Source organism: Pan paniscus, chromosome 1, assembly GCF_029289425.2.
Source record: "Pan paniscus chromosome 1, NHGRI_mPanPan1-v2.0_pri, whole genome shotgun sequence".
Classification (NCBI taxonomy): domain Eukaryota; kingdom Metazoa; phylum Chordata; class Mammalia; order Primates; family Hominidae; genus Pan; species Pan paniscus.
The window spans coordinates 18,027,556-18,051,906 of record NC_073249.2 but is presented as its reverse complement, the minus strand read 5'-3'; the positions used below and the strand labels follow the sequence as shown (position 1 = coordinate 18,051,906).

Here is a 24,351-nt window from a genome sequence, read left to right as displayed (position 1 = left end):
ATCTTATCCTTCTGAAGTACCCCCTCATCTCCCCAGCTAGTTTTGGAATAGAAAGAGGGTGGAAGGGTGGGGGGGTGGGGGGGATGAAGAAAGAGAGAAAGAAAGGAAGAAAAATAAGGAAAGGAAATTACATTTTTCCTGAGGGTAGAAGGGAGTTTTATTCATGAATGTAGCCAAGTCTCAGAAACATGCGCGATAGTGAGACCTCAGGAGGGGTCTTCTCTTCTTTTTCTGCTTTTCTGCTTTATTCTTCACTCTCTGTTTCTTCTTCTTTTTCTTTTTCTTTTTCTTTTTCAGGACCACAACAGTTCCTTAACATCTGTGTTAGAGGCCCATCCAGATTCTTTCTCTGGTTTCCAATTCTACATTTCAGGAAGAAAAGATTCTGACTGGCTCAGCCTAGTCAGTTGCCCACCCATGAACTAAACAATTGTGCCTAGATTTGGGATCAAGTTGTATTAGCATGGCTAGTAGAAACCTACTATGTGGGTCAGGGTCCTTTCTTCATTTTCATCATCTCCCAGGCCAACCCACGTTGCTGTGAGGATTAAATTAAATAATGGGGCCAGGCACAGTGGCTCACATCTATGATCCCAGCACTTTAGGAGGTCAAGGTGGGAGAATTGCTTGAGGCCAGGAATTCAAGACCAGCCTCAGCAATGTAGTAAGACCCCATCTCTACAAAACATGTTTAAAAAAAGAAAAATTGGCTGTGTATGCTGGCATGCACCTGTAGTCCTAGCTACTCTAGAGGCTGAGACAGGAAGATCCTTTGAGCCCAAGAGTTCAAGGCTGCAGTGAGCCATAATCACAACACTGCACTCCAGCCTTGGCAATGAAGCGAGACCTTGTCTGAAATAAATAAAATAAAATATGTGAAGGGGTGTCATGAAAGTGTACAGTACTACTGCAATTCTTATAGCTGAAATATGTAACCAGAGGGAAGTGCCAAAAATTGCTTTTGTGGTAATAGTATTAGTTTTCATGCATTACAAAGATACCCTGGGTATATAAAGAATCCTCTAAATTGAAATCAATTTTCTTCATCTGGGATTTGATTCTAAACTGTTTTGCTTGCAAAAGATGCAGTGAGGCAAAAGCAGGCTTTCTAAGACCAGATCACCTGATCCGTACAGAAGATGAGTCTCGGAATTAGAAGGGGGTGGTCATCATTTGGTATTCAGAAATTAAAACAAGGTTGTTAAGCACCAATCAAGGATGTTTGAAGGGAAAAATGGCTAGATTTTAAGATTACTCAATAGAAATTGTTTTCTGGAAAAGAAGCCAATTACACACCCTGGGGAGAGTGCTTTATGTTGTTAGTGATAATTGTTCCTCATTAACTTTGCTGCAGAGACGCTTTGGTACACTATGCCTAGATGTGGATATGGTCACTTTCTTTGAGTTAAATGCAAACTACTTTAGACCAGATGGCTTCTGGTCTGTAGATTTCTATTGAATTTCCTGAATTCACCTAAACTGTTAAAAAAACAAATCCAAAAAACTAAAAGAAAAAATATCATAAGCTTTCATTTAAAATTTGTTTTAGAGATTCTTATACTTGAGATTACAGCATCTGATTTTAGCTGATAAAGCCTTCAATTCCATTCTGCTTCATGCTTGAAATTCGAAGCATTCTGAAAGGAATGCAGATGATTTACTTCTAACTTGCTGTGTTAGCTGGAGTAAATTATTTAACTGATTTGTGCTTTTTTTTTGAGGAGAGGTTACATTACTCAGCCTCTTGAGTGTTTCTGGGACACTTAAGTGTAAAAACCATCCTGCAGTACATTATCCAAAGTAACTCATGGCAGAGTCTGTTTTTCTCTGCCTTGATAGCAGTAGATTGTGGAGTTTTAATTACTAATGTACTTTCCATGAGTCCAAGTGATGATAAGATGCACCATCAATTTAATAGGAAATTTTCAAAGCAACAGTAGGGAGAGCAGAAGTATGTATCAATTGTAGTATACTTTTTAATTTCAGCAACATTAAAATGTAAACATATATACATATTAAAATTGAGGAAATGTGATGCCTAATTCCCAGAGATGTTCTGAAAATTAAATAAGGTTCTCATTCCACACTGTTAAGTGTTACAATGCAAATATTATTACTTGCCTCACCCACCCCACAGCCCAGCCTTTAATAATATACTAGGGACTTGAAAAAAAATAGATATGTCATTCAATTTGGGGATCAAATTTTTTTGTGAGTGTCATTTTTTAAAGGGGGGATATGTTATTCGTTTTTTTTTTTTTTTTTTTTTAGACAGGGTCTCCCTCTGTCACCCAGGCTGGAGTGCAGTAGCACAATCTTGGCTCACTGCAACCTCTGCCCCCTGGGGTTAAGCAATTCTCGTGCCTTCGCCTCCCAAGTAGCTGGGAGCTTGTGCCACCATGCCTGTCTAATTTTTCTATTTTTAGTAGAGACAGGGTTTCGCCATGCTGGCCAAGCTGGTCTTGAACTCCTGACCTCAAGTGATCCACCCGCCTCGGCCTTCCAAAGTGCTTGGATTACAAGCATGAGCCATGACATCCAGCCAAGGGATATGTCATTCTCAACAACAGCTAATACACAGAGACTGTAGAACCAGAAGGAATTTTTTTTTTTTCCTGAGACAGAGTCTTGCTCTGTTGCCCAGGCTGGAGTGCAGTGGCAACATCTTGCCTCACTGCAACCTCCACCTCCCAGGTTCAAGCAATTCTCCTGCCTCAGCCTCCTGAGTAGCTGGGACTACAGGCACCTGCCACCACGTCTGGCTAATTTTTGTGTGTTTTGTTTGTTTGTTTGTTTGTTTTGTTTTGTTTTGTTTTTTGAGGCGGAGTCTCCCTCTGTCGCCCAGGGTGGAGTGCAGTGGCGCGATCTTGGCTCACTGCAAGCTCCACCTCCTAGGTTCACACCATTCTTCTGTCTCAGCCTCCCAAGTAGCTGGGACTACAGGTGCCCGCCACCACACCTGGCTAATTTTTTGTATTTTTAGTAGAGATGGGGTTTCACTGTGTTAGCCAGGATGGTCTTCATCTCCTGACCTCTTGATCTGCCCACCTTGGCCTCTCAAAGTGCTGGGATTACAGGCATGAGCCACTGCACCGGGCCAAATTTCTGTATTTTTAGTAGAGACAGGGTTTCACCATATTGGTCAGGCTGATCTCGAACTCCTGACCTTGTGATCCAGCCGCCTCGACCTCCCAAAGTGCTGGGATTACAGGCGTGAGCCATCGCGCCCGGCCCCAGAAGGAAATTTAAAGTTCAGTGAATTTTATCCCCAAAGTTTATAATAGGGAGAAACAGAGGTTCAGAGAACTAAAATGACTTCTCTATATGCGTATGGTTCATGGCACAGTTGAGACAGAAAGAGGACTTTTTATAGATAATGTTGACGATTGTTAGTAATTATGATTATATACAGTGAAGCATTGAAGCCAGCTTTGTAACTTCAGTTCAGACAAAGGAGTGGTAGGATGCTAATCCCCCAAATGCACAATGTTTTAGCAAAAGTACAGTGCACGGATAAGCTGATTTGTGTTGTAGAATTGAGGTGGTGGGGATTGAGAGTGAAAGCTGTCAGAATCAAAATGGAGTCACTAATGTTAAAAAAAAAAAAGAAAGAAAGAAAGAAAAAAAGAAAAAAAGCTCTGACAGAGCCATGAAGGGAGAGTTTTCATGCATAAATACCTCGTAACAAAAATGACCACAAAAGACTCCAAAACCTACAATCTTGCAGAGAGTCCATCACAACCCTACACCAAAAAATACTTCTATCAGGACATCTGCCCAGCAACTACCTGTCCAGCCTTGAGCTGGCATCACCCCTGTTATTGATATTTGTAGCCAAGGGTAATTATTTCAAAACAATTATGCAATCTTCCTCATTTTTTTCCCTTAAAAACCTCTGTCTTCTGTTACCTCCCTGAATACACACAGAGTTTACTATGGCAAGCGTCTTTCCATTGCGGTACTTTTTTCCCAAATAAACCTCTCTTCTTTTAGAGAGCCTGTCTCTTTGTTATTTAGGTGACAAGAGTGCATGAGAAATGCATAGGTGTAGAATTCTGATGTACTAGATCACCTCCTCCCCGTGGAAAACAAAACTACACTCAGTCTGAGTGGAGGAGTGCTTGAACTGTAAGTCCTTCTGTACAGGAAAGGAGTTACACACCCCTCCAGGAGGCCACCCCTACCCCCAAGCAGTTTGTTTTGGTCCGAAAATGACAAAGGAGACTGGATTTCAGCCATATGGCTACTGGTTTGGGGCAGACCTGTTCACAGTAGAACCATAAGAGGTTATGACTTCCCTTGTGGTCACCAGGAGGCTGGGCTGAGCCGGCGTAAATGATGGCACTTGCTAGGGTCACAGAAATTCATCTTTAAGTGCATTCAATTACAGACCTACCCATACACTGAGTTTCTGACATGACCCTGTAGATTCCATAGCACATTTCTGGAAGGCTTATCTGAGAGTTGCAGGCAGGATCCAGCTCATTGTGGCTTTATCTACACAAGGCAGATGAGGACAAGGTTGTTACCATCTCCCATCTGTGGCTACTGATGCCTGCTTAAATAATTGTTCCAAGCCCCCTAGCTGAGGGGAAGTAGAGTCAGGTCTCTTAATGCTGTGCGATGCTCTATCTGGCCTTAGCTTGGCCTGCTCTTCAACTTTGACACAAACTGGAAGCAAGCTGCAAAGCCGGACTAAAGGTTCATAGGATTTTAAAACAGAGCTTGGCGTGGTGGCACAGGCCTGTAGTCCCAGCTACTTGGGAGGCTGAGGTAGGAGGATTGCTTGAGTCCAGGAGTTCGAGGCTGTAGTGAGCTATGATCACGCCACTGCACTCCAGCCTGGGCGACCCAGAGAGACTCCAACCGCCGCCCCCACAACAAAAACAGAAAGTAGGAAACGCTGTCTGTATTTGCAACTAGCTCGTTTAGTTCCCAGACATGAGTATTATGACAATATTCATTTGGCATTTCAGGATCCGAGCGAGGGAAAGCCCAAGCGAGCTGCTGAGTGGGGCCAGTGGTCCCGGGGCGTCCTGACTTCCAAGGCTCTGGGCCTTCGTGCTGCGGCCAGGAGCGCGTCGCCAAGCGCCTCCCCAAGGGTCCCCCTGCAGGGGTTCCTGTCCCCTAGGCACAGAGCCCCAAGCCCTGGGCGCAGGCTGCAGCTTCCCCCTGCCTGACCCCGCCAGCCTGCGCCTCCTCACCCGGGGACTAGCAGAAGCCTGGGCCCGCGCCTGGCGCTACGACTCCAGTCTTTAGTCTTTGTTTGGAGCACGGGAGAACCTGGGACGGAGGAAGGCATGACTTCAATATTCATATCGTTGTTAAATAAACGATTTCCTAATTTGTATCTGTTTCATGCCAGCGTGAAACTTCTGTAGGCAGAGCCGGCTGCGCTGCCAGCACTTTCTTCTGCTCGTCCCCACCCACCTCTGCCTCCCCCACCCAGCCTTCCCTCGGCAGCAGCGGGGAAGAACAGCCGAGCAGACCAAACAGCCGGGGCCGCGGGTGGGAGGCTGTTCCCGCAGCTCGTGGCTGGCGTTGGAGAATGTGGAGATTTTCCCATTCATAAAAGGAACGTCCCCGCTTGCCGCCTCCCCGCTTGCCGCCTTCCCGCTTGCCGCCTTCCCGTCCGCCGCACACCGCCACATCCGCAGCGGGGTAGGGCTGGGTCTGGGGGCGCTGGGTTCCCAGGGGTCTACCCGGGCGCGCTCTCGCCTTTCTCAGGAAACCCCATTTTGTGAGCGGCACCGCGTGTCCTCGCTCAGTCCGTGCACACAGTTGACCTGGAGCGCGGATGAGCACCCTTGGTTGAAACGAAGAGACAAAATGGCTTGTGGTTCAATTCATAAATAAAACCTCACCCTTGGACTTCAGGCTGCCCGACATTTTGGGACTTGGATTTTTTTGCTTTATCATAGTTTTAGGAAGCGACTGTCAGGCCATGTTGCCTATCCATTCTAAACGACTGGCTTTTTAGGATCCCGTTTTCACCCTTCTATGGCGGTGGGTTGGGGGTGGGGTGTGGAACTGGAGTGGCCCAGGGAGACGATGGCAGGGGCGGGGCGGGGCAGGGCGTTGTACTGATTCAAGATACAATCTCCATCCAAATAATGGATTGTTATTAACAATGATCCTCCCTGCAAAACCCTTAAAATTGCCCCTTGATTCCCTAGCAGCAAGAGGCGAGCCCTTATTCGCTAAGCTGAAGCCGCCTCCCCCCTCCTCCCCATTACTCTCTGCTCTGGAAATTACAACTCCTCGGCGCGCCGCGCTGGGAGGCAGCGGCAGCGGCGGGAGGGAGGCGGGGAGGGGATTCCCGAGCCAGCCGGGCGCTCGCCCTCCGCCCGCCGGCTGCAGCGTCGCGCGGCCAAGGTCAGAGGCGCCGCAGGAGCAGCAGCTGGGAACCAGGGAAGCGGGTCAATCCCGGCCGCAGGGAGGAAGCCCCAGGGCGCAGTCAGCCGGCGTCCACAGCCGCCGAGGAGGAGGGTGAGCGGCTGTCTCCGGGCCGGTCGGGTCCCGCCGAGGTGGCCGCGGCCCCAGCGACCCGGCGGGTGGCGGCCCAGGGGTCGGTGAGCAGGCAGCTGGAGCCCCACCTTCGGCTCCCGGGCGCTGTCCGCCGCCTCGTGGTGCTGATCCCAGCCCCACGGCTGAGCGGCCTTCGCACCTACCTGTCTCACCTCGCTATCACCCCGATAAGGAGCTGGGCGGGGGCAGAAGGGGGGCCTCGGGGTAGCCGCCCACCGGAGCCAGGGGCTGAAGCAGCGAGCGCACAGCAGCCCGGCCGCTGGTCCTGGGGTGGAGAGGAGGCGCGCGCTGCAGCCGGCGGCGGCGCTGGTGCTGATTCATCACCTAAAGCTCCTCGCAGGCCACCGCGAGGGCAGCCGACCGGCTCCGGACTCTGGCCGCAGGTTGAAGCCGCTGGTGCGGGAGCCTCGCGGGCAGGAGGTGAGGACCCCCTCCCTTCTCTTGCCCCTCAATCATCTTAGGGCGGTGGCTACAGGACAGAGAGAGGGGCGTGCCCCTCGGCTGTGAAGTGGGCATGCCCGTGTGATGCCCCCGCCCGCCGTCTCACCGGGGCGCACCGCGCTGGTCCTCCTCCGCCAGTCTCCCGAGCTCCGGCCATTCATCCCCAGCGCAGAGCAGAGCGGGCAGCCGGCGCCGCGATGGAGGAAGAGCTGAAGTGTCCCGTGTGCGGCTCTCTGTTTCGGGAGCCTATCATCCTGCCCTGTTCCCACAATGTCTGCCTGCCTTGCGCTCGCACCATCGCGGTGCAGACCCCGGACGGTGAGCAGCACCTGCCCCAGCCGCTCCTGCTTTCCCGGGGATCGGGGCTGCAGGCGGGCGCCGCCGCCGCTGCCTCTCTGGAGCACGACGCTGCGGCTGGCCCGGCCTGCAGCGGTGCAGGCGGGAGTGCAGCTGGCGGCATCGGCGGCGGTGCGGGAGGTGGCGGAGACCACGCGGACAAGCTCAGCTTGTACAGCGAGACAGACAGCGGCTACGGGTCCTACACCCCGAGCCTCAAGTCCCCCAACGGGGTTCGCGTGCTGCCCATGGTGCCCGCACCACCCGGCTCCTCGGCTGCGGCGGCTCGGGGTGCCGCCTGCTCCTCGCTGTCCTCGTCTTCGAGCTCCATCACGTGCCCGCAGTGCCACCGCAGCGCCTCCCTGGACCACCGCGGCCTGCGCGGCTTCCAGCGCAACCGGCTGCTCGAGGCCATCGTGCAGCGGTATCAGCAGGGCCGCGGGGCCGTGCCGGGGACGTCTGCAGCCGCGGCGGTGGCCATCTGCCAGCTGTGCGACCGCACCCCGCCAGAGCCAGCAGCCACGCTCTGCGAGCAGTGCGACGTCCTCTACTGCTCTGCCTGCCAGCTCAAGTGCCATCCATCCCGGGGACCCTTCGCCAAGCATCGCCTGGTGCAGCCGCCGCCGCCGCCGCCGGCGCCCGCCGAGGCAGCCTCCGGGCCCACTGGCGCCGCCCAGGGCGCCCCCAGCGGAGGCGGCGGCTGCAAGAGCCCGGGAGGCGCGGGGGCCGGGGCGACTGGGGGCAGCACGGCCCGCAAGTTCCCCACGTGTCCCGAGCATGAAATGGAGAACTACAGCATGTACTGCGTGAGCTGTCGAACCCCGGTGTGTTATCTGTGCCTGGAGGAGGGCCGGCACGCCAAGCACGAGGTGAAGCCGCTGGGGGCCATGTGGAAGCAGCACAAGGTGAGCCCGCGGGACGCGGGAGTGCAGGTGCCAGGGAAGAGGGTACGAGGAGAAAGGCTTTTGGCCTCTCCCTTGGAGAGCTGACAGAAAGTCGGTCAGAGGGTCAAGCAGGAATTACCTCACTCATTAGCCATTCATTCCATCAGATAGTCATTTGACAAACACGTAAGGGACTCCCAGTACTTTGGACTGGATGCTGGAGATGGGAAGGGTATGGAAAGATGACTTATTAGGTCCCCACCCACCCGAGGTTTTAGGATTTATGTAGGCACAGGGCACCCAAAACGCAGACACAGGGCTCTTTTACTCCCAACGTCTGACTAATAAGTTACCTTGATGGTCCCTTTTGAGTTAAGGCATGCAGGATCTCCTTTTCCCCTCTGCCACCCTCAGCAACTTATGGCTGGCAATGTGTCCTTGTATCTGATACTGCGAGAAAGAGAGGAGCCATCAAAATCTGGTTAGGTCCTTGATCAGACCCCAAGTCAAGACTAGAGTTGGTTTTTCTAACATTCACCTAAATTTCCCATCCAAAGGCCAAAGATGAGCAATTGGACTCACTTCCCCAGAGGTCAATGAACTAGGCCTGGCAGAGTTAGAATCTTGTGGGAAGGACCCCTAACCGCCTCTGGAACTTCAGACACCAATTATTCCTTGTAGTCTTACCAGTAAACTCTCACTGCAGAGGCAAGAGGTCTCCACACAGCCCAGCCAGAAATATATATTTGAATTGAGGAGGAAAATAAAGTAATTGGCCAAGGCTATCCAACTGGAAATAAGCAAAAAGGTGAGCACAGATGACAGGAAGAGACTAAGAGACTAACCATTCCTATATAGATTTGTAGTTCATATATAGTTACTCTATAGTATTATCTGCTATAATGAGCATATATTATTATAATTTAACATTTTAGAATAACAAATTAGAAAAAACAAACGTGAAACACTTTAGGAATCCACCTTTAAGAGGAGAATTTGCATAATACATAGGAAAAAAAGATAAATATGCAGTCAAATCCCTAGTTCTAGAGCAGTAGTTCTCAACTGTGTCCAATTTTCACCCCTTACCCCAACCCCTCCCCAACATTTGGCAATGTCTGGGGACATTTTTAGTTATCACACCTAGAAGGTGCCACTGGAATCTAGTGGATAGAGGCCAGGGAAGCTGATAAACATTCTACAGTGCACAGGAAAACTCCCCAAAACAATTATCCAGCCCCAAATGTCAACAGTGCTCTGGAGAGAAATCCTGCTCTATAGTTACACAGAACTGTATCCAAATCTTAGGACTTGCAATTTACTAGCTGTATGAGTCTAGGCACAATTTAAAACCCATTGGAAAAAAATACCAAACTTAAGACAATTGTGGTAAGGATTAAGTATAATACTGTATGTTTAGCCTCTAGCAAAGCACCTTAAATATAATTGATAAATAACATTAAATGTTGCTGCTTATTGTATAGTCCTAATACCTAAAACCAGTGAATTTGCAGAAAGCTACAGGGCAGTAGCAAAGAGTGCTTATTTGGCCTCACTGACTTCGTTAGCTGGAGAAAACATGAGCTGGCAACTTTTGGTAGTGTTTATGCTGAGTCCTAAAATAGCTTTGAGCTGAATCAGAATTGTTGCCTTGAGTTAGTTATCATTCATATGATATTTTGTTGCATATTGCTTCACAGTAATTGTAGCTATCTTGCTTATTTCATCTTTTAAGTGAATAAACATCATTTTACCAATAAATTATTTGTAAAAAGGGCTGTGACCAATTACCAAGACAAGAAGTACAGATTCCAAATCTCACATTCAGATTTCACAAACTGCTAAATCTTCACAGCTTAGAGAGACAAAACTAATTCTGAGTGTTGCCACTCAGATGTTCAGAATTAGTGAAGAGTGGAAACCAAAGAGAGTTGAGATGAGAATTTGCAATTGTAAGAGAAATTAAGTGTCTTACATGGAAAAGTGAGTTAGATAATGAGCTATGGTTTAAAGAACTAAGGTTATACAGGAAAAATCATTGGTCATCCCTGGCTTGGTGTCAACAGCAGTTTTATAAAATTTCTATCCTCAGCCAACAATGCAAAGTTATGAGGAAATTTGGGAAGCACATGTGATATTTGCCCCCTACAGTGGGCAGTGTAAACTGTGGGAATATGACTATGCAGGATCTCAATTTTGTGACATCCTCCTAAATCCAGAAGGAACACTACAAGTTACTTTTGTGAACACCTGTTTTCAAGAATGAATAGAAGTGCTGCTGTTCTTCTTCAGCAGGTGCTGTTGATTTCTACAGAAAGGGAAACTACTGAGTGCTTATTATGAGCATTTCACCTGGGGGCTGGCAATCAAAAGAAATGATCAATGGGAGAGCCTTGGTCAAACACTGTTGGTCTTGCTTTGTGGCTGGGCATCTAGACCAGCATGTATGCTGTGAGGGTGGCTACTTTTGAAAGACAAACTAGAACACTCCATTAAGACTCCCACTGTTGGCAATTTAAGTTTTTCAGTAAAACATGAAGTCTCTGGATTTTGTTGTTGTTGTTGTTGTTATCTAAAAATCTCAGAACCTTGACAAAGCCTCATTGCATCACCAGAACTAGAATTGGGACAGCAACATTTCTCTAACATTCCTGTGATTAAAGAAGCCGTCATCAAAGCCTTGCTTTAATTTTTCTCTGGCGTTACTGCAGCTTGCCTTCTGATTAGTGATTCTTAAGTAAAGAGACATATATGTGACACTGAAATCTATTTTAAAATAAGATTATTACCTTTTAAAAGCAGTGTAAAAAACTTTAGGTCTTGGCTAAACACATTTCTGTATGAATTTCTTGGGAGAGGATTAACTGTTTCAAAGAGCTTCTGATGTGAAGATGGGATAGGGAAGGGTAACTGTACAGGAGAGCTTTTGGTTTTTTGCTCCTTGATTATGAAAATCTGTTTTTCCTGAAGCTGGAGGAAAGGGTTACTGTGTACCATAGCTCTTTCCTAGTGTGACATGCCACAGAATGTCAACATCTATAACTCCTCACTCAGGGAGAACTCTGACCTGCTGGGTGCAGATGGCCAGCTCTGAATTAAACTGGGTAGGAGTTGATTCCTAAGTTGAGGTTAGAGAATAATTCTTTTTTCTTTATAGATAAGCTCTTCTTCTGGAGTTCTTTGAGAGCCATGGTAAATCGAAGAGCCTTAAAAGAAAATCTCACTGATACTCCAGGAGTACTATTCCCACTGAGTCAGCACCTCACAAAAGCAAGGGAGAGGGTGTGGCCTGGAAAGCTCAGAAAAGACAGGAATTTTGATCACTCGAATGTCTTTTTTTTTTTTTTAAGAGATAGGGTCTTACTACATTGCCCAGGCTTGTCTCCAACTCCTGGCCTTAAGTGATCTTCCTGCCTTGGCTTCCCAAAGTGCTAGAGTTACAGGTGTGGGCCACTGCACCCAGCCAACTCCCACGTCTTAAGGCTCTGCCAAAGGGCAGGTGGCTTCTCAGCCTGCTGTCTTACCTTATTTTGTAAAAAGGGTATGTTAGGCTTTAAAGGCTCAGAGGAAACACCTCTTCTATTAAAAGGGATAATACATACGTGACAAAGAACATGGAGTCATAGTTGCACTGTGATCACAGGTAAAAATGTTTTAATATTTGTTATTCTTTTTTTTTTTTAATATTTTGAGACAGGGTCTCTCTCTGTTGCCCAGACTGGAGTGCAGTACTGCCATCACAGCTCACTGTAGGCTCAACTTCCTGGGCTCAAACGATCCTCCCACCTCAGCCTCCCAAGTAGCCGGGACTACAGGCACACCCCACCACCATGTCTGGCTAATTTTAAAATTTTTTGTAGAAATGAGGTCTTGCTCTGTTGGCCAGGCTGGTCTCAGTTGAACTCCTGGCCTCAGGCAATCCTCCTACCTTGGCCTCCCAAAGCCTGGGATCACGCCTGTAGGCGTGAGCGACTGCACCTGACCAACGTATATCATTTCTGACGGCTGCCTGCCATTTCTTCATAGGCATTTATATTTTATTTCGTTAACACCTTAATACTGAATTTTGGGTTGTTTTCTGTCTTTTGCTGTTACAAACATTTTGCTCGTTAAGTCTATGCCTACACTTTTATTTATCTCCTCAGGTTACATTTCTAGATATGGAATCGCTATGTCAAAGATACCTGATTTTAAGATATTTAATTACTGTTTCCAAATTACCTTTCATAAAGATGACACCTACGTTCTTTTTTAATAACAAAATTATGTAAACAATTAAAAATTCACGTGGATAAAGACCACAGGGAGAAATGGTAAGGTGGATTGTCTTCTTTCTAGTAATTATTGTTTGCTATTTTCATTACATTATTGTTAGAACTATTTTTAAAAAGAAGATGACGTGTATCTAGATTTTCATATTTTTAACTAGTAGTTAGGGATCTTCCCTCAACAATTGATTTAACATGTACAGATATTGCTCACTATGACCTCTTGGATTTTAAGGTCCGTGAAAAGACAAGGCCTTGGGGGCCCACCTAAGGCATTTTTGGGTGGGGTTGGATGGGCAAAAAGAGTTAGGTAGGGAGAAATGTTTCGTAAAAACTTTCCAGGGGGCCTGAAGTCTACAACTCTATGGCTGATGATTGTACACTTGCTGCCAACTTTAAGCAGAGTGTTTGGAGTCCAAACTGAGAAGAGTCCGCCAGGGCTCTCAGAGCATGTGGCATGGAAATATGCTCATTCTCATTCTGAGTGGAAGCCCTAGATATTTTTGTTTTATTTTTATTTGTTGAGATAGAGTCTTGCTCTATTACCCAGGGTGGAGTGCAATGGCGCTACTCAGCTCACTGCAACCTCCGCCTCCGGGGTTCAAGTGATTCTGCCTCAGCCTCCCGAGTAGCTGGGATTACAGGCATGTGCCACCACACCCAGCTAGTTTTTTGAATTTTTAGTAGAGACAGGGTTTTGCTATGTTGGCCAGGCTGGTCTTGAACCCCAGACCTCAAGTGATCTGTCCGCCTTGGCCTCCCAAACTGTTGGGATTACAGGTGTGAGCCACTGCACCAGCCTTCAATTCTTTTCTTTTTTCTTTTTTTTTCTTTTTTTTTGAGACAACGTTTCTGCTCTTGTTGCCCAGACTGGAGTTCAGTGGTGCACCATGTCAGTTCACTGCAACCTCTGCCTCCTGGGTTCAAGTGATTCTCCTGCCTCAGCCTCCGAGTAGCTGAAATTACAGGCATGCACCACCACGCCTGGCCAATTTTTGTATTTTTAGTAGAGACAGGGTTTCTCCATGTTGGTCAGGCTGCTCTCAATCTCCTGACCCCAGGTGATCCACCTGCCTCGGCCTCCCAAAGTGCTGGGATTACAGGCATGTGACACCACACCCGCCCCGAAGCCTAAATTTTTGAGAAGTTGAATCTTTTACCAACTCTAAAGTTCTGGGAAAAGAAGTGCCTAGGCTGGCTTCTCTCCTATCTGCCCCAGACTGGCTAAGAACCAATGGCAAATCTGCTCAGAGCCCTGGGGAGATGAGCTGACTCCCCTAACTAGAGGCTGCAGCACTTCACACCATCTCTGTGCCAACATCACCACTGTCTTCAAGCCACCTTTGCTGTAACCCTACCCTATGCTTAGATTTAATTCCAAGTAGGTTGGTAATTCAGGGACCTTTATGTTACACCTTTAAAATGTTTTTTTCTTTCTCTCTTTTTTTTTTTTTTTTGAGATGGAGTTTCACTCTTGTTGCCCAGGCTGGAGTGCAGTGGTGCAATCTCGGCTCACTGCAACCTCCGCCTCCTGGGTTCAAGAGATTCTCCTGCTTCAGCCTCCTGAGTAGCTGGGATTACAGGCATGTACCACCATGCCCAGCTAATTTTTTATTTTTAGTAGAGATGGGGTTTCCCCATGTTGATCAAGCTGGTCTCAAACTCCCAACCTCAGGTGATCCGCCCACCTCTGCCTCCCAAAGTGCTGGGATTACAGATGTGAGCCACCGCGCCCAGTCTTTTTTTCTTTTTAATATGCTTTCCTTGTCACACACATCTAGGAAACAAAAAATGGGTTTGAGAAAAGAAGGCAAGAATCCAGAAATTTGAGTTGCTTTATCTTCTCTTTGAAGACTATTTATATAGAGAAATATAAGAAATTAAAAGTTGAAGACAACCTCAAAGGCTGTGAATGAACAATCCTCCTGTCACTATTCATGAATATATTTCATAATGTTTGCTGTGGTGGTCACTGTGTCGTTAAGGTATTGTTATATTTTTAGCCTGCAATGGAAGGGCTTTTATGCCAGTAGACATTCATGGTGATGGAGCTTACATGTAGAAGTCAACAATATAGAGTGTTCTAGATGGGAGGAATCTCTTAATTCCTGAAACAGACCAGGGAAACGGTCAGCAAACTGTGGCCCACTCCCTGTTTTTGTAAATAAAATTTTATTGAAACACGGCCACACTCATTTATTTACTATTGCCAATGGTTGCTTTTGGCCATGTTTGCTTTTGGAAGAGTTGAGTGGTTGCAACAGAGATGATGTGGTCTGTAAAACTGAAAGTATTTACTATCTGGCCCTTCATAGAAAATAATTTGCCCTCCTTTAGATTGCAGCCTTGTTGGTCGCAATCTAAGTGTGGGCCTCCACCCTGCAGCATCAGCATCAACCTGGGAGCTCACTGAAAATGCAGAATTTTTAATCTCAAACAGTTCTGCTGACTCATGATTTGTGTTTTAGCAAGATTCTAGGTGATTTGCATGTACATTAAACTTTGAAATGCCCTAATGTGACTGCTTTTAGAGCTCCAGGGTGCTAGGCCCATGACTTTCACTGCAAGTCATCTGAGAAGTGGATATGTCTCCTCTAGGGGGCCTGAGAGCTTTGAACTAGTGTCTTATTTAGTTACCCTGGGCACCAGTCAGGATCTTTAGGTTACACAAACTCTGGGTACTGGGAAACCATATGGTGCTCAAAGACCACCTGGCCCAGAGATGGGCAGGAATCTCTAAGGGGTGGGAAGTGTCTGCAAATCTGTATGAGTCTTCTTGAGTTAGAGCAGAGGGGCCTGAGGAGAAAGAAATTCTGGAGAAATGCTTTCTGCTGCTTTCCTGGGATTTAAAATAAACCTACTTAGCTGTTTGTACCTTGGGTTTCATATTAGTTTGGGTCTTAGTTGTTCTCTAAATCAGCAAAGAGAATGCTTTATCCACTCTTTAGCCATTTTCGGTGGGGGTGCTGCCCAGGTAGTGGTGGAGGTTATGACAATCATAACCAGGGAACCTCAGGAATAGCAGAGAATCCAGACAGACATTGGGAGGGGGCTTTAGCAAATTCCTTCCTCCCAGTTTGGAATTTCATTTTGTGAAGTTCTTGATGGGAAACTGAGGGTTTCAAAATGTTTATTTTCTAGGGTCTGCTGTTTTCTAACAGAGATTATGAGTCGCAACCTCCTCATTTTGCAGATGAGGAAACTTGAGAAGAAGGGGCTTGCTAAACTTGTACAGCAAGTTGTGAAATGATTTTGCAAAAAAACAAGTCTGGGCATGGTGGTTGATGCCTGTGATCCCAGCACTTTGGAAGGCAGAGGCGGGCGAATTGCTTGAGGCCAAGAGTTTGAGACTAGGCTAGCCAACAGAGAGAGACTGCTTCTCTATAAAAAATAAAAGCATTAGCCAAGCATGGTGACACGTGCCTGTAGTCCCAGCTACTCAAGAGGCTGAAGCAGAGGGAATGCTTGAGTCCAGGCTGTGGTGTGCTATGATTGCAGCACTGCACTCTAGCCTGGGCAACAGAGCAAGACCCCAACTCTAAAAACAAACAAACCAACAAACCAACAAAAACGGCCCCCTTTATTGCTCCTCACTGTACATTTTGAATAACTGTAAAAATGCAACAGAATGCTATATGTATATTTGAACAAAAACAGATGCCTATGGCATCAGCTGAGGAGTAGTTATGCATAGAAGAAATAAAGCATTAGCTGACAGCTATTTTTAAAAGTGGGGGGAACAGAGATGGAGCACAACCTCTCATTCAACTGGAATGGGGCAGCAGGAAAAGGGAATTGAAGGTGGGGATGGGATGGGGGAGCTTCAGTGTCCTGTTTGGGGCGAATAAGGCAAGAGTTTGGGGGCCAGAAGGGATGTGAGAGAGATCACTAGCGTTCCCTCTCTATTTTACATATGGCTACAGTGGCTACAGAAAGGAGATGTGGTGTAGAAGAGAGAGAGGGTGTGAAAGGATTCACAAGGACAGGGCAAGGTGAGCTGGGTTCTGGGAACCAGGAGTGTGGATGAGGCCTCAGTGACAGACGTATCAGACAGGATGTGGACACCTGCCAGCACTCACTCCAGAAGGAGAGGCTGGGCCTTAGTCACATGACATCTAAAAAAATCTGTCCAGACGGTGCATAGTTGTAAAAAATTAGGTCAAGGTTGTGTTAGGAAATTTAGACACATACTTGTATTTACTCAATCTCCCAATCCTCATAGTTTGATTCTGGATGATATCTATAAAACCAGGAAACCAGTGAACTATGAATACTCAGAAACAACAAGCCTCCTAAAATGAAGAGATGAGACTTTCTCTCACTCGATAAATTATTTGTTGCCTTATGGTTGGCTTTACCTATCAGCTGAGCTGTGTACCCACAACTAAAAGTCATCTCTAACACTTACTATAACGTAAATACTGATGCTGTCTCTTGACCATTACATCCTTTTTCTGAGCTGATGCTGCTAATGATTATTTCTCCTTCAATTCACCTAATTACTCATTCAGTCAATGAGGACATCTTGAATGCCTATATATCATATCAGACACAGTTCTAAACACTGAGGCCACCGATGGAATTTTCTTTCCTCAAAGAACATAAATCTAGTCATAAGAGGAAGAAAATTGACAAGTAAATGAACAAATAAATAAGCTGGATAGTGATAAATACCAAGATGGAAATAAAAACAATGTGATAAAAAATACTTAGGCAGGGCCAGACACAGTGTCCCATGCCTATAATCCTAACAATTTGGGAGGCTGAGGCAGGTGGATTACTTGAGGCCAGGAGTTCAAAACCAGCCAGGGTAACATAACGAGACCTTGTCTGTATTTTAAAATACCAATAGTACTTAGGCAGACCTCTTTGGCAGAAAAGTTGAAAAACAATCACTGAGGAGGATGTATTCAAGCTAAGACTTGAAGACTGGATGGGAAAGAACCAGCCTTGCAGGATTCTGAAGGCAGCACATTTCACAGAGAAGACAAGGGCCAAGAACCAGGGGCAGGTGACGCCTGGTGTGTTTAAACGACAGAAATGGGCCAGTGTGCTTGGGGCATAATGAAACAGATGAATAAGGGGCAGAAGCAGAGAGCTAGGCAGAGAGGCAGAAGGGTACAGGGCCTGGCGGGCCATGCAGAACAGGTTGAATTTAATAGTAAGTGCTATGGGTAACCATCAGAAGGATTTAAGCTGGGGTGTGATGTTTCTTTTCTAAAAGAGCTGTCTGACAGAGGTTTGGAAAATGGATAGTAGGGGGACAAGAGTGGAGGCAGGATGTGTAATTAGAAGCTTTTGCAGCAGTTTGGGCTATAAATATGGGGACTTGAATTAGGAGAGAGGCAGCAGAAATGGAGAGAGGCTTATGCATTCATATCCTGCTGGGGGTTCTCTGAGCTTCTTGGACTTTTGGTTTGGTGTCTTCTATTATTTTTGGAAAATTTTTATGTACTATCTCTTCAGAAAATTCTCCTGCTCTATCCTCTCTCTTTCTCTTTCTCTCTCTCATCCTTCCAGAATTCCAATAACACATATATTAGATTGCTTGCTATTGTCACACAGTTCTTGGATGATCTCTTCTTTTTTCTTTTGTCTTATTTTCTTTTTTTTTTTTTTTCTATTTAGAGACAGGATCTCATTGTGTTTCCCAGGCTGTAGTGCAGTGGCACAATCATAGTTCACTGCAACCTTGAACTCCTAGGTTCAAACAATCCTCCTGCCTCAGCCTTCCAAGTAGCTAGGACTAGAGGCACATGCCATCATGCCCAGCAAATTTGTTAATTTTTTTTTTTTTTTTGTAGAGGTTGCATTTTGCTGTGTTGCCTAGGCTGGTCTCAATCTCCTGGCCTCAAATGTCTCCCACCTTAGCCACCCAAAGTTTTGGGATTATAGGCATAAGCCACCATGTCCAGCCTTTTATTTTACTTTTAGTCTTTTTTCTTTAATCACTTTTTTTGTTTCTTTGTGTTACAGTTGGGGTAACTTCTATTGACTTCCATTTCACTGGTTATTTTTTAGGCTGTGGCAAGTCTAGTGATTAGCCCCCCTCCCTCTCCCTTCTCCGTCTCCACTCTGCATTTTCTCAGATGTCCTGCTCTTTCCCCAACAGTCTGTCCCGTCTAATGCTATGGGCCTGTGTCTCTTTTCTCTATCTTACCCAGGAAGAAAGAGTTTTTTCATTTCCCTTCCCTCAGCTACTAGAGGTCCTTGCTGTGCTCTGGGAGGTTGTTTTTCTTTCTTTTTAAGTTATGCTTTCTTGAAATTTATAAACCCTTGCAAACTGCCTTATGCCCTTTTTGAAACTAATAAATGCATAAATAAACAAAATAAGTAGTCTACTTGAATACAACCAAAGAGAGCTAGGATCTTCTGGAAAGTCTCATTAAGATAGTCCCCTAGTTGTGAGCAGTGCTGCAGTCACTGCTAGAAAAACTGAATGCTGCTTGGAAATGTTTGGATCAAGAAACAGAGATCTTCTTGGTCCTGCAGCCATGCTACTGCTCCCTGCCAGTCCCACACAATAAAGAGAACTTTGCCTGGTGCAGACAGTGCAGCCATTCATCATATTTCAAGTTTCATGTGAATGTCACCACACACCATCAGCTTGCTGGGAGGGCGTGAGTTTTACCTCTCACATTGGTTTCCTTCACTGAACTATCTGCGGCTATCAGTGATGAGTGTTTGTCCTGCACACAGTACTGTCTCCCCAGCAGGGTTCTACACCTGTAACCTACTGGGAATATGAAGATGCACAGAAGGGGACATCAGGGCACACCAAAGGCAGGAAGACCCTGCAGGGGGATCTCAGGAAGTGTGAGAGGTCTGAGTTTTTAGCCTACTTACAAGCCAACAAATTAGCCTGCCAGAGTTTCGTGGGTGCAGTCAGAAGACATTAGACTCCTAATTCACAGATGGAGAACAGTTTATTACTCACAGCAACAGCAGGAGCCAGAACATCCACATATTGGGCCAGTTCCCATAAGGGGATGTGAAGAGGGCTAGATCATGACACCTGCACATGCAGCTGGCTGCATTACAGGAGAGGAGCCTTGAGCTTAGCGAACCCCAATCTTTTTACAAAGGGCAGTAAACAGCAGCCCGTTGCTCCGAAGGGAGATACCGTCTCTATCTTCCAAGGCTGTCCTCATCCTTAGAAACATAGCCCAGAACAAAGAGCAGTCAGTGCCTCACTTACAAGATGTGGAGGAACACCAGAAACCCATGGAAAATTATCTTCCACCAGGAGAATTAGGTGAAAATTCAAATAGATCCTTGAGTGATTCCTGCCATTTGGGCCTCATGTGCATTGTGGGTAACTTCCTGAGGCTCCTCTGGTTTGCAAAATATCTTCTTTCAATTGGGGGCTACAGGTCTCAGGGCATCTGGGCAAAGCAAGGAGGATCTGTATTGTCATCTGTCAGGCTTCTTGCATCTTTGGGGTTTGCCGGGTGTCATGGGAGGGTGGAATGTGGGACCCAGGTAAAGTTTCCCAGTTAAAGCTGTTCAATTAAGGTGGCTTTCATTCCTGAGTCCATCTGTGTCCCTTCCAGGATGTGAAGGAGAAATGTCGTCTTGTGGCTTTCCATATTATCCAGTCAAAACAATCCACTGGTTAAGAATTCTTTGAGTGCCTCCTGTAATCCATGGGCTGTGCTGCAGACACACATAAAACAGGCCACAAGACAGCTCACAGCCTGCTACAGGAGACCATTGTACAGCCAACCTGATGTATATGCGCCTGATATGAAAAGTGGAATAAGTGCCCTCCTTGTAATGTGAATAAACAGATGGGGGAAGAGTGAAGAGAAGGCAGTGAATTTCCCCCAGAGATTAGGAAGGGGAAGAGGGAAAGAGTGGTAAGTGGGGAAACTGAAGATAAGATGATGCTTGAGCTGGGGTCATGGATGGTGAGTAGGTTCATTATTCAGGAAAGAAAGAAAAACTTAGCTGTACATCATTGCATGAGGCATTAAAGAAGATGTTTAAATTATAGTTCCTGTTCAAACAGCCAGTTGATTATCTGCTGGTAGAGTGCCAGGGATTCATCCATATTTACACAAAGCAGAGAAACATTGATGAATATGATGCCATGTCTAATAAAAATGAAGGAACTCAGACTACCAATCCTTTGAGTATCTGAGCTAACATACCGGATCTGGAGACAATGGGGGAAAAGGATGGGATAAATAGATTCAGAAGCCAAATTTAAGGGGACATCTAACTTGACAGGCAAAGAAGGATTAAACTTTAGCCTCATTTAAATTTCAGTGAAGAACAGGAATAGCCAGGCTGTAATCTTTTTGAATTTTCTTGTAAATTTCAGTCATTTTACCCTGTTTGCCAATACAATCTGGCAAAAAAAAAAAAAACACCTTTCAAACATCTCAATTTGCTCAGCCAAGTTAAGGGGCTAGAGATGGGGAGAAAGGGGTAAAAACAAAAGAAGTGAGGAAACCGTAACAGAAGAGATTCCCAGGAGGAAAAGGGCAGGGATATGGACTTACTTTAAAAGAAGGCTGATTTTGGTCATTTAAATGGACAGGAGGGCTCATCTCACCACTTATTCACAAGAAATCAAGAACAACACCAGAGCACAAATAATTGGTGCTAAAATATGTGGAACCATCCTTAGGTATGAATGAGCACGGAGCAGAGAGTAGAGAGATGGGAGTTGAGTTGGGTTTCAAAGGATTGGAAGGATGGGGTAGGGGGTGCATAATTTGATGACAGAGAGAAAGCTCTAAGACAAATTCTCATCAGACACCTATTGTCACAGAACTAATTCTACTGTTGTTACAAGAGACCGGAGCTGGCCTGATGCTAAAGAAGCAGTTTGGTTACCAGGCGATGAGAACCTCCCCTGGCTTGGCTCAGCAAATGGTCTTGATACATTGGCAAAGTCAGAAGTCTGGTCCTGGGGCTTCATGCATCAGACATCCCATCCCAGGCTTGTTCTTGGTGTTATCAGAGCATGAGCTGATTACTCTCTGGTCTCTAGCCTTTCTTCACGGAAGTGTGACTTGCTGTGCCCAATTATACTTTCCTGCCAAATGGGATATTCTTACAGTCTCCATGGGCATTTTTACTAATAACTCCAGACAGCTTTAAAAATAAAATCCCATCTTGATTAGACTTTTACACCCATCAATGTGTCTTTCAGCTAACAGAAACTTACAGGATCTCTTTCTTTTTAAGACCAGCTTTATACATCATATGCATAAATAACACTATATTTTGAACACTTTGAGAACAAGGACTGTGTCTTATTTATCTTTGTAATCCCAGTACCCATCAGAGCATCTGACACCCAGTCAAGCACAAGAAACATCTATTTAATAAATGAATAGGACTTAACACTAAAATGTATTCTAATATCCATGCCATAAAGTATGATTTCAGAGCAGTCCCTATGAACTATTTGTTGAATCATAGAATAGAATGATTCATAAAGGAAGGGTCATTCCTGGGGACAGTACGGAAAATGAGAAGAGGAGGAATTATGCATTTTCCAGGGCCGCATATTGAAAAGAGCCATCCACGCTCATTAGCATGGCTCTCCCCTCCCTCCTTATGTGTGGTAATCATGTGAGAAACAGTCGGCTGAGCTTGTGACATGAAAAAAGCTAGCTGGGAAATGTTGGCATGACTTTTCCCAGATGTTAGCACTGCTTCAACTTTTGAGAGAACACTCTGAGTGTAAGTTTACTAGACTGACATTACTAAAATCATTGGTGCTATAGAGGCAGGAGAATACGGGGAATAAGAAAGCCAGTTGCAAGCCAACAATCCTAAAACTCCTCCTCTTGCCATGGACTGACGGCATATTAAATGAGATCATGCATTTTAAGGAATTAACAGTGTACACCACATGTGCGTGTTCAATAAAAGAAAGCCACTATTATCATCACGATTATTATTGAGCATCAAGGCTGAGAATGTTGTGAAAGGAGGGAATTGCTTTCCTGTCCAAGGCTGGGCACAAAACAATCTTAGTGACGGTGTCCTCTTGGGGTAGGGCTAAGAAGCAGTGTTTAACCTAATTGAGCTCACTGGCCCCTTGGCAAGGCCACTTCCCCTCCTCACACTGGATGGGTGCCTAGAAAGATCTATTCTGGGATCGCCTGGACCAGCTTTCTGCTCCATCATTGGCTGATATAATGGAAAGATGATTGGAATTTAAATAAAAAGATCCGGGTTCCATTTAGAACTATACGTCTTTGGATATGTTTCTTAACCACTCTCAGCCAGTTTCCTTACACACAAAATGCTGGTGTGAAGATGAAGTCAGATGAGGTTAGTAAAAGTTCCTATTACACCTTCGGGGCACTCAGTTTATTCCTGAAAATATGAGAAATTTGGCCTGCTTCCCTTGTGTCCTAGAGAGCCCAACACCCATTTTTATGATGTGGAGAAAGAGTATATGCAATATGATTTTCTGTGAATATATATGTAAGGGTATGTATTAGGAGGTAAAGCTGTACATAATGTATTTGTTTGTTAAGGCTTCCATCACAAATTACCACAAGCTGGGTAGCTTAAAACAACAGACATTTCTTGTCTCACAGTTCTGGAGGCTGGAAGTCCAAAATCAAGGTGTCGGCAGGGCGGTGTTCCCTCTGAAGGGACCAGGAAGGACCTGCCCCAGGCCTCTGTCCCAGCTTGTGGAGGCTCCTTGGCTTGTGGCGGCTCCTTGGCTTGTGGCAGCAGAAGTCTAATCTCACATGGCATTCTCCCTGTGTGCATGCATGTATGTGTTCAAAGGTCTCTTCTTTGTAAGGACACCAGTCATAATGGATTAGAGCCCATTCTACTCCAGTGTGACCCCCACCTTAACCAATTACATCTGTAATGGCCCTATTGGCAAACAAGGAAGCATTCTGAGGTCTGGTTAGGGGTTAGGATTTCAACATGTGACTTTTTGTGGGACACATTTCAGCCTATAACACATGAAAACATTAATTAGTTGGTTAATGTTACAGCGGTCGTTAACCCATTTATGCCTGAGGTTGCAATTTTTTGAATTTTTGCAATCAGACCTTGGTGATGACCTTGAACAGTAGGATATGAATAACTCCCACAAGCTTAGCATTCCAATAATGGAACACTAGGCATAAATGGGTTTGGGTGCAACAACGAAACAAGAAGAGAGCTGGCAATTGAAAGAAAATTGAAAGTTACTAACTCAGGTAGGTTAAGCCCATTGTTTCCTCATACTCTGTGAACATATTCAGCCAGATTGTGCTCCTCTGAAGCTAGCAGAGAAGTGGGGAATTTTAGATTCCAGGTGTGAGTTGGGGAGAAGGACGGTTTAAGGTAGGGGAGGGGCAGTGTGGTGCTGATTAGAGGGCACTGGGTAGGGTCCTGCAGACTGGACAAAGAGTAGGAGAAGGGATGGAGGAGAGATAGCAGGTTTCAAAGGGAGTCTTTTCATCCTCTCAACTTTCTCCTGTGCCTTTGTGACAGTCACCAAAAGTAAGTGTATTGAAAATGTGACCCATCCAGGGTTATAATGAGAAGTGTTATCATTGCAGCAGGACATTGCCCTAATGCTTAAATGTCCTGAGGTGTTTGAGGGAAAGAGCTTTGCTTTCCACTGAGCAATCTATCTTAGAGATTATCCTATGTGTCAACAAATATAGAAATACATTGGCGTTTTAATGGGTGCTGAGTGTTCAGTTATGTGGATATTGCATCATTTGTATTAATCACTATTTCTGAATATTTAGGCTGTTCACAAATTTCACTATTTTCTTAGATGTAGTGACCATTCTTGTATATACATCTTTGCATGCTTATCCTATTATCTCTTTAAGATAAAGTTCTATAAAAAGTCTCTAATTAAGAAAAAACACTCTATGGATTGATTTCTTACCTCTCTATAAACATATGAA

The 24,351-nt window shown here is 45.7% G+C and overlaps 1 protein-coding gene across 4 annotated transcripts in view; it reads left to right on the top strand.

Moving 5' to 3' along the window:
* The first annotated feature begins 7,159 nt into the window (after positions 1-7,159).
* TRIM67 (tripartite motif containing 67) overlaps positions 7,160-24,351 on the top strand; it is a 60,818-nt gene continuing 43,626 nt past the window's right edge. For all 4 annotated transcript variants that reach the window (XM_055102862.3, XM_055102804.2, XM_034948903.4 and 1 more), the window contains exon 1: positions 7,160-8,210. In XM_055102862.3, the coding sequence (XP_054958837.1) occupies positions 7,167-8,210 (1,044 nt within the window). In that variant the 5' untranslated portion in view covers positions 7,160-7,166. The remainder of the gene's footprint in view (positions 8,211-24,351) is intronic.